General features: G+C 39.8%; 1 protein-coding gene across 2 annotated transcripts in view; it reads right to left on the bottom strand.

The window, feature by feature from the left end:
• Window positions 1–10,811, bottom strand: part of IREB2 (iron responsive element binding protein 2) — a 51,872-nt gene continuing 41,061 nt past the window's right edge. For both annotated transcript variants that reach the window (XM_066355871.1, XM_066355872.1), the window contains exons 17-22: window positions 9,880–9,984; window positions 9,641–9,783; window positions 7,478–7,625; window positions 7,270–7,392; window positions 4,119–4,304; window positions 1–3,068 (exon numbers count right to left, since the gene is read on the bottom strand). In XM_066355871.1, coding sequence (XP_066211968.1) covers window positions 2,958–3,068; window positions 4,119–4,304; window positions 7,270–7,392; window positions 7,478–7,625; window positions 9,641–9,783; window positions 9,880–9,984 — 816 coding nt within the window. In that variant the 3' untranslated portion in view covers window positions 1–2,957. The remainder of the gene's footprint in view (window positions 3,069–4,118; window positions 4,305–7,269; window positions 7,393–7,477; window positions 7,626–9,640; window positions 9,784–9,879; window positions 9,985–10,811) is intronic.

The following is a 10,811-nucleotide window of genomic DNA, read 5'->3' as shown; positions in this document are numbered from 1 at the left end:
TGTGATAATACAATTTTCTTTATTAAAAATAATTTACAGCATCAATAACATATACACAATTGTCATCAACTGAACTTTGCCTCCAATATATTTCTATACAATGCTTAACATTATTGAACTTAAAACTGTTACACTGTTTTGTTGGCTTTAAATAATTGATGATTCTTAGTTACTTAAGTGAGATATATGGTTTTATAGTCACATATTATGTGTAAAATTGATGGAAATATCGGCACTATCATACTTTAGGAGAAGGCTACTGAAGAAGCCTAAGTCCATCTTCTTCCCCTCTCTTTATTATTCCAAATCAAACTAAGACAGAGTCAGTACCCAGTATCTTAGTACCTTCTCCTAAACTGAAAGGCAAAAGAAAGGTGTCTTTTAATTCAACCATAGAATAATGTCAGTCAATTCATTTCTCCCCGTCTTGTCACTCATCACTGAGAAGGCGATGCACACAACACTGTTACCATGTATGCAAATGACTATGACTCTGAGTTAGGTCTTAGCTCTACTTTTCCCCACTTTGGTACCACTGAAGTCTGATTACTGTGAAAAATTGAGCAATCTGGCTAAAGGGATTCTGATACCTCTCATTCAAATGTCACCTCAGACATCTGGAGAAAACAAGAAAAAATGACAACTGTCAGCCCAGAAACTTTAGGTCTAATAATGGCAATTCAGTGGTGGGATGCCATTATCACTGATTTCATTTTATAGGAGTAACAAAACCCAAATGAAATATGGCAATGGTATGTAGCACAGTGTATTTGAGCTTTACAACACTGATATTCTTCTCTTATGTAACCATTATACTTCCTTTCCACAATATATATTTTTTAACATAACAATACCCAGATATAGTTAACAAAGGAGATAAATAAAGCCATAAAAACCAACAGATGCCACATTTTTGCAAACACAGTATTTGGCTAGAGGCAGAATTATAAGGTACACACTGGGCCATACATCCACGATTCCCCTCCCCAATTGATAACCATGCTTATCAAGCTTTGTGGTTCACTGGATATAAGCAAGAGATTAAGACACCCTTGGTTCTATTCCTGAAATACAAGATTTGCTTGTACTATTACTGGGCTTGGCAGACTGGAAATTTAAGTGCTTAATTCAAAGCTACCTTCATCATCCTCATCTCCTGGATCAGATGTTTATGATGACACCCTTGCCTCTGCCCTGAGTCTACATATTATAATATGCTTAAAACGTATAGAGATGTCCCCCTCCAATCTGGAATAATCATTTCTTCAAAGCCTATCACAGGTATTTAAACATTCAACTTGGAAATTATCCGTTCCTAACTCATGTTATCCTGCAAATTAGAAACGCATGCACTGACAAATATACAGAATAAAATATCAAGAACACAATTTGATTTGAAAGTACCACAGAAAAAATTTATAAAAACTTTAAATAAAGGGAAATTGTCAAACTCTAGCCCATCTAATCGTCTAAACATTTACTCGTAGAATATTTTAAAAAGACTGTATGATTGAGTATGTGCAAAGGTCGGTGGTCTTCACCCACTGGTTTGGTAGTTTCAGCATTTTAGCTTAAAACAAGTAATTCCATACTCCTGCAATGTGAACTAAAGCTGAATTGCAGTAACTTAATTAGGTCACACTGAAGATCTTTATGTGGGAAAAAAAATTCACCACACTCATCTATTGCCTGCTAATAGTTAAATTTTATAATTAAAAAAGGGGCACAGGATTTTCTGGAATCTATTATCCGCACCTTTTTCTTAAAAGTTGCTGAACAACTTGGCGACAGGGCATTCGAGGTGGTAAACAGACATGCATCTTAAGAAAACATGGTGCCGAGCAACAACTTAAAGTGTTTTATCCTGATGGTCAGCTTTGGTTAAGACAAAAAAACACCATGAACAGAATCATACATCCCAGAATCAAACAATGATTTAAAATGACAGGAAATCAACCTAAATATTTAAAAATTACCAGCATTTAAAAAAGACTAAGGATAAGTAACCATAAAATTTAGGAAGGATAATTTAAAAGTCTAGAGGAAATCATTTTAGTGTTTAATGATTAAATAAAATTCTCTTTAGTAACTCCAAACAAGGGTGGAATTTTGGTTAACGATACCTAAAATATTAGGTCATAAGAAGTGACAAAACTACATAAGATATGAAAAATAATTTAATCTAATTAAGATGATACCAGCTGAGTCCTGGCAGAGGTCTCTAGCAAATGACTGAATAATTAAGGGCTGCAAACATAATACATGTTGTCCCTGTTAACCTGTGGTGGGTGATACATTATCAGTTGCATTCTGTCACAGTTTGTCTTCACATGTGGAGAAAACTTTGCTGAACTGGATAGTGATTCTGTCTGGGGCAGGTTCCATCCCTTGCAGTTAGGCCGAGACTAAGGGTAACCCTGGCTTATGTTACAAACTAAGAAAGCCAACTACATCCAGCACAATTCTGAAAAGGAATTAATGTATCTGGAAGTCCACTTATATAAATAATAGATTCCAGCCTCCACCATTTTAGAATCTAACCTGGCTTCTTATGTTTTAATCTCCTACTCTTAAACCAACAAACAGTCGTATACAGTTTTATAGATGCAAAACTAAACAAACTTCAGGAAGGTTATTCATATAAGAATCTTCAATACAAGCTCAAATTCTGCCTTTATTTACAAAACGGTCTGACAAAACACTCCTCATACTTACCGGTCTCTTAGACAACATACTTCACACATTGATTTTAGCAATGTTAATAGCACCATTCGTATATTATTTAAAATCAGAAGATTTCATTTCTGTCATTACGTGATTCATAATCATTACATCCATGGATGAGATAAGTGAGTGTCTGGGACTATCTGCAGCTCCATGGTGAGGATTCCTGGGTCCAGCACAAAAGGCTTGGTTTGCAGTTACCAGTTTGGAAAGGTATCCATGAAGAGCAGATACTATGAGAATTTTCGTGCCACAAAGTTTAATAATCCTCCATGTTTGTACAATGTTACTTCCACATCATTTTCAAATGAAGCAATCACTCTGAATACTTTTCCAGTGCTTGTCTTTAAACAAACAAAAACATGTCATGAGTGGTAAAATCTCCAAGGTGTCATTTAGTGGTCAAAACCATTTGTCTTCATAATTCAAGGACTGTTCCTGCCATATATCCTGTCTGAGAAACCTAACTTCTGGTTGAAAACCACCTGACATACCTAACCATAAGCTTCACAGGTAAGTAAAATATTTTCATCTCTAATTTCTAAATGATAAGTATTATATCTAGAATACCAGATCAAGTCATTTGGAATCTGACATTAAATCAGGAAAGTTGTACTCACAAGACAAGTTCATTTTACATTAAATACTCACTGTATAAAATATCTGGCCCTGGCTGGTTGGTTCAGTGGTAGAGTATTGGCCTGGCATGTATTTATATGGGTTTGATTTCTGTTCAGAGCACAAAGAAGTGACTATCTGCTTCTCACCCCTTCCCCTCCCCCTTTCTCTATTTTGCTCTTCCCCTACTGCAGTCATGGCTCAATTGGTTCCAGTGAATCAGCCCCAGGTGCTGAGGATGGCTCCATGGAGCTTCCACCTCAGGCACTAAAAATAGCTCGGTTGTGAGCATGGCCCCAGATGGGCAGAGCATAGATGGCGGTTACCGGGTGAATCCCAGTTGAGGCACATGCAGAAGACTGTCTATCTCCCCTCCCATTAAAAAAAAAAAAAGAGTATCTATTAACTCTTTTTCTTTTTTCTTAGTTGTAGTCTTACTCTAAGCCTGAGTGCTCAACTCTACCTTCTCTTTGGAGTGATTCACATGTCTGGATTATAATTAGAGCAGAACAGAGAACTGACTGCAGGAAAAGGCAGCTGGCACATGTGACTAAAAATACACGTTTGCTTTCTTCTGGACTGAGGACCCACAGGGCTTCTGCTTTCCCTCAGAAAACTGTTACAACTGGAAACATAGCCACCATGTTCCATGGAACATACTTCCATGTCCCCAACCCACATCAATATGCAATTCACAGTAACTGCTATTATTCCATCTACAACCATCTATTTGAATATACAGTACACAACCACATATTTGATAATTTTAGAGATACCTTCATATTTAATGTAACTCCAGGAGATAGTTCTTCAGGAAATGTTAAAGAAAATGTTTCTCTGCCAGAGAGGCCCAGGGACTCTGCATTTTCTCCCGGGAGGAACTGAAGTGGAGCTATGCCAATTCCAATCAAGTGACCTTTGTGAATTTTTTCATAACTTTCAGCCAAAACAGCTTTCACACCCTGCAACAAACATGTGTTTTATTTCCTTCAATCTTCTCTGAAAGTTGCTTTATTGATCATTTTAAAGGAAATAAAAAAATTCTACCTTCAGCCTTTTCTACAAAAACCTTATGATGTTGTATCAAAGTATTTACAGAAGTCTCCTATAAATTGTTCTGTTTAAAGTAGCTGTCTAACTGCCCCTCCACCCCCTAGGGCTCCATCTTGCCAGTACCTACAGACAGTAAGAACTCTGTAAACAGGGCAGCTGCACGGACCTCAAAGAGGGCTCAGGATGATTTCTGTTTCATCATGGGAGATCTAACATTATGTGTTCATCACCACTCCCTCCTGAAATGCCACTAAAATAAACAGAGAGGTATAACCTCATAGCGACAAAGGGAACAGAATGAATGAATGCTATAAATATTTCGGAGAGGACACAGGTAACTGACATAGCAGACTACAGTGAAACTACAGAATGATAAACTAAAATTAGACAGCAATATCAAAGTCTGAGTCCATTGGCAACAAAGACCCTACAAAAAGCTTGACACTTGGAGGTTAGAGGTTCTCAGAACACCAGGTGCTGTTAAGAAATCTAAACAGCAGTAAGATACCCAGGTCAGTCCCCACTCCAGAAAGTGAAGGTTTCTTCTTTGGAGAAAATAAGCTACAGAGGCTCTAGACCCATGTTTCTCAACTTAAAAAAAAAAAAAGTACTGGCCTGACCAGGTGGTGGAGCAGTGGATAGAGCGTTGGACTGGGATGCAGAGGACCCAAGTTTGAGACCCCAAGGTCACCAGCTTGAGGGTGGGCTCATCTGGTTTGAGCAAAGCTCACCAGCTTGGACCCAAGGTCGCTGGCTTGAGCAAGGGGTCACTCGGTCTGCTGTAGCCCCATGGTCAAGGCACGTATGAGAAATCAATCAGTGAACAACTAAGGTATCGCAACGAGAAAGTAATGATTGATGTTTTTCATCTCTCCGTTCCTGTCTGTCCCTCTATATCCCCCTCTCTGACTCAAAAAAAAAAAAAAAAAGTACTGGACCCCTACGGAGCCTTTTAAACATTTTCCCCTAAACATATTGTTTTCCTCACTGCCCACCTCCTAAATTTTAATACCACAGATATACAGTGTATCTGTTTATGTAGTAAGTATACACCTGTACTTTATACATAAATAAAGAGTTAAGATGGGTTTTTTTTTTTTAATTTTTATTTTTTACATAGACAGAGTCAGAGAGAGGGATAGACAGGGACAGACAGACAGGAATGGAGATGAGAAGCATCAATCATTAGTTTTTCGTTCACGTTGCGGCACCTTAGTTGTTTATTGACTGCTTTCTCATATGTGCCTTGACCGCAGGCCTTCAGTAGACCGAGCAACCCCTTGCTTGAGCCAACGACCCTGGGTCCAAGCTGGTGAGCTTTTTGCTCAAACCAGATGAGCCCGCACTCAAGCTGGCGACCTCGGGGTCTCAAACCTGGGTCCTAAGCATCCCAGTCTAATGCTCTATTCACTGCACCACCGCCTGGTCAGGCGAGTTAAGATGTTTTTACCAACCAAGAACTGACTGCTGGCCTTGAGAGTGCCATCATCCTGTTAAGAGGGTGTGCTACAGACTGATGAACACTGGGCACAGGGCGAGGTAGGCTGGGGTAGAATGCCTTTCAATATAAGGGCAACGTTGAAGCCTGTGACCTGAATGGGTCTCCATGCTCGAAGAAACTGAATGGCCTCAAAGGAAATACTTATAGATCCTAACGCATTGGGCTGGCTCTCAATGAAAAAGGTAGCTTACATCCAATCATCTAAAGTAAGGCCCACTAACTGACAATACCCACCACTTCAACACCGTGCAATCAGTTTTTTAATGTCTAACTGAATGGACAGTCAAAGATCACCAGCTATGTGAGGAAAGCCTAGAACATAAACAAAGACTAAAAAAATTTCAGAAGAAAACCTATACCTAAAATTAATATTCACAATACTTATAGGCAGTATCTCAGAGAGATGAAAGAATTTGTGTTTTTGTGACAGAGAAAGACAGAGAGATAGAGACAAAGAGATAGGAAGGGAGAAAGGTGAGAAGCATCAATTCTTTATTGTTCATTGATTGCATTCTCTTATGTGCCTGAACCGGGGGCTAGAGCAGAATGAGTGACCCCTTTCTCAAGCCAGCAACCTTGGGCTCAAGCCAGCAACTTTTGGGCTCAAGTCAGTAAGCCCGCGCTCAAGCTGGTGACCTCGAGTTTCAAACCTGGGTCCTCCACATACCAGTCCGACTCTATCCACTGTGCTGCCGCCTGGTCAGGCAAGATGAGAGAATCTGGGTTATTCCTCCTACAAATCCTCAGAATACTTATGAGGAGACTAAAGATTCAATAAGAATAAAGTCTGTATGAATATGACAGCTACAAGGGTTGTGTGTGACCAGCCTTTTTACAACTACAACTGCAACAAGAAGCACTTGGGAGTCTGAGGTGGCAACAGACACATGACTGTTCTTGCCAGCAGATTACCTGGTGCTCCTCAACAAAGGAACAGTCTCAGGAGAAATGTCTTCCTGGCAGAGCCAAACACCATCATCTCCTATTTGGGGGTGGGTAGTAAAACTTGGCCCACATCTGAGTCTATTAACCCCAAGGCAGCAAATCCAAGGAAATTAAATGAAAAGGGGGCACATAAAACTACCAGTGGGTTCAAATTATCACCATCAAAAAGCTAGAGTTTAGGACAGAATCTCCTTTGCTTCTAACATATTGATTTCCTCAAATAAAAAAAGGATGATGTAGATTTAATCAAATTCAAAGTATTAATGCAACCAGATTGGTACAAAATATAATAAGATTACTTTTAAAAACCTATAAATATATATTATGAGATCCAAATAAGCACAAATATCCAAATGAGTAAAATAAACTTTGAAGGATGTTGTTGATAACTCTGAAATTTAAAAAGATAAAAATTTAAGACTTGATACCAGCAAATACGGTCCTTTGGCAGCCCAGTCCCTGGAATTTCCCGAACCATATTTCTTTCCTGCTAAAATAATCAGTGGAATGCCTTCTTTCTGGTACAGCTCTGCAGCCTCAAATACATCTAGCTGAGGATGAAAACAAACACGAAAATCGTTAATACAAAGTTTAATTTAGTTAGCACCTGTCTAAATACTTTTTATAAATCCTTACCGTCTGTCCTGATGGAAAATGAATAGTTTTGGGAGCCGGTTTTCCAATGAACTTATTGAAAAGCTTGATATTTGCAAAAGTGCCTCTTGTCATCACAGCATCATTGCCTCTTCGGGCTCCATAAGAGTTGAACTCACGAGGGGTAAGGCTACAAGTAAGTTATAAAAACCAGTTTTCATTTCAGATGAAATATAATCACATATTGATGAATCGTAAAACTTATTTGAAAACACTTTTTTATTGAAAATGTCAAACATACAGAGAACAAAACTGCTCAGGACCTAGCACTAAACATACTAATCAAGTCATAAACTCTGTTTCTTCTATCAAAACCTCCTATCAAACTGTTTTAAGCAAACGCAGATAGTGTCTTATTCCCCCCCCCTTCTTTTTCCATGTGAGAGGAGGGGAAATAGACAAATGAGAGGAGGAGATATACAGACAAATTCCTGCATGTGCCCAGACCTGAATCTACCCGACAGATCCCTGCCTGTCTGCCCATCTGGGGCCATGCTCACAACTGAGCTACTTTTAGTGCCTGAGGCAGAGAATCATGGAGCCATCCTCAGTACCCAGAGCTGATACACTCAAACCAAACCATGGCTGTGGGAGGAGAAGAGAGAAGGGGTGTAGATGGAGAAGATGATGACCAGGAATCGAACCTCAGACATCCACATGCTGGGCCAATGTTCTATCACTGAGCCAACCAGCCAGGGCCCAGAAAGCGTATTTTAAGTGTATATATTTCATCATGTTTCTCTAAAGCAGTGGTTCTCAACCTTTCTAATGCCGTGACCCCGCAATACAGTTCCTCATGTTGCGGTGACCCCAAACCAAAAAATAATTTTGGTGGCTACTTCATAACTATAATTTTGCTACAGTTGAGATTCGGAATGTAAATACCTGATATGCATTATGTATTTTGCGATGGCTTTAGGCGGCCCCGCTGGGGTCGCGATACACAGGCTGAGAACCGCTACTCTAAAAGATACACCTCCTAAAAAATACTATCAATAACAGAAAGAAAAAAAGTCACAATATTTATTATCAGATAGTTATTGATATTATTCAAATGTCCCTACTTTTCTCCATATCTTTCACTTTTTTTCCAAATCAGGATCCAAATATGGTTCATAAATTCTTTCTGCTGATCTGAAATCTCTTTTAAACTCTATGTTAACCTCTTTTTTGTCCCCTCTTGTACTGCATTGAATAATTTTCTGTATCTAAGCTGTGCTGACTGCATCTCTATGCTACTGTTCCACATGCTGCTCTGTTCCCTGTATTCTTATAAACCATATGTCAGATCTAGTGACTTGACGAAATTCTTTTTGATACAGGCCAACCCTATCTTCATAAATGTACATCTTGGAGCCCACAAAACATTTAAATTGGGTGCTCCAGGCCTCTGGCCGGTTGGCTCAGCGGTAGAGCGTCGGCCCACTGTGTGGAAGTCCCAGGTTCAATTCCTAGCCAGGGCACAAAGGAGCAGCGTCCATCTGCTTCTCTACCCTTCTACCTCTCCTTCCTTTCTCTCTTCCCCTCCTGCAGCCAAGGCTCCACTGCAGCAAAGTTGACCCAGACACTGAGGATGGCTCCATGGCCTCCACCTCAGGCGTTAGAATAGCTCCAGCCTAAACAGAGCAACTCCCCAGAGGGGCAGAGCATCGCCCCCTGGTGGGCATGCCGGTGACTCCCGGTCGGACGCATGCGGGAGTCTGCCTCCCTGCTTCTAACTTTGGAAAAATACAAAAACATATATATATATATATAATATACAATATACAATATAATATATTATATATATAACATATAATATATAAAATTAATTAATTAATTTGGTGCTCCAGTAATAAGAGGATGGTTAGGACTAAACCATCACCTTTATCTGATAGGTCAAAACAAGCTGACTTTTCAACAAAGTAGCACTGGAAAAGAAAAATCTTGTTACCAGTTTTTTAGACTACAAGGGCTCTATTTAAAAATAGCAATTTCAATTTCTAAAGTTGTAAGCAAAGGCAGGTACAACAGGTACTATAGGCACTGTTTATATTAATTACATTGCCACCAGATATCTAGGACAGCATGTAATCACTGGATAAAGGAACCTGACCAATAGGAGAAACTTATTCAAAGACAAGACCCTGTAACCCATATACTCACCCTCTGTTTGTCAGATACTTAGCAGCAGCACTGCTCCTGGAGATGCTTCCGGCAGGTGAGATGTGGTCTGTCATGACAGCATCTCCCAGATGCAGTAAGACGTGGGCATTTTCAATTGGCTGGGGGGCAACTGGCTCTTTGGTCTAAAAGGTAAAAGAAAGTTGAAGGTATTTAACTCTTCATGAGATGTGTTAGTTTGTAACAACCTTTAAAAGATGAAATAGTAAAACCATACTTACAAGCTTGTCAAAAAATGAGGGACATCTGATATAAGTAGACTTTAAGTCCCAAGGAAACAAAACTGAATCTGGTGCTTCTAAGGAATTCCACCGTTTGTCTCCCGTCTGTGAATATGGTTTTGGTTGAGAACCAAAAGAAAGATAAATGAAGTAAAAAAAAGAGGCTTATGAGTATGATCAAGGGAATAAAATAGTTCTTTGATTAGAATGGGAAAAAAAGTCTTACCCATTTCCAAAGAAAGGTAAGATAGTGCATTCTAAAAAATCATGACATTCTTAGAGGGAATAAAGATTTGCTCATCAAATTCCAGCACACATTTTGAGGAATTCACTAAGTTAAAGTTTCAATACAAACTGAATATAAAAAACTTTATCGAGTCCAAAAAGTAGGTAGATAAAGATCTACACATGTTGCTAAAGAGACATTAAGTACGCTGTATAGTATGCTGTTAATCTTTGGGTACAATCAATAGATGACAATGAAGAAAAACCTCAGCATTCTTCAGTATTTGTCCTACTTTTCCCTGTATTAGTCTTGCCTTCAAACCATATTCCAGCATCACATTACTATGTACCTCAATGGCCCCTGCCATTACCATCTGCATTCTTTTTTTTTTTTTTTTTTGCATTTTTCTGAAGCTGGAAACAGGGAGAGACAGTCAGACAGACTCCCGCATGCGCCCGACTGGGATCCACCCGGCACGCCCACCATGGGGCGACGCTCTGCCCACCAGGGGGCGATGCTCTGCCCATCCTGGGTGTCGCCATGTTGCGACCAGAGCCACTCTAGTGCCTGAGGCAGAGGCCACAGAGCCATCCCCAGCGCCCGGGCCATCTCTGCTCCAATGGAGCCTTGGCTGCGGGAGGGGAAGAGAGAGACAGAGAGGAAGGCACGGCGGAGGGGTGGAGAAGCAAATGGGCGCTTCTCCTGT

The sequence above is a fragment of the Saccopteryx leptura genome, chromosome 13 (genome assembly GCF_036850995.1).
Source record: "Saccopteryx leptura isolate mSacLep1 chromosome 13, mSacLep1_pri_phased_curated, whole genome shotgun sequence".
NCBI lineage: Eukaryota > Metazoa > Chordata > Mammalia > Chiroptera > Emballonuridae > Saccopteryx > Saccopteryx leptura.
The sequence above is the reverse complement of the archived record's forward strand: the minus strand, read 5'-3'. Positions and strand labels throughout refer to the sequence as shown.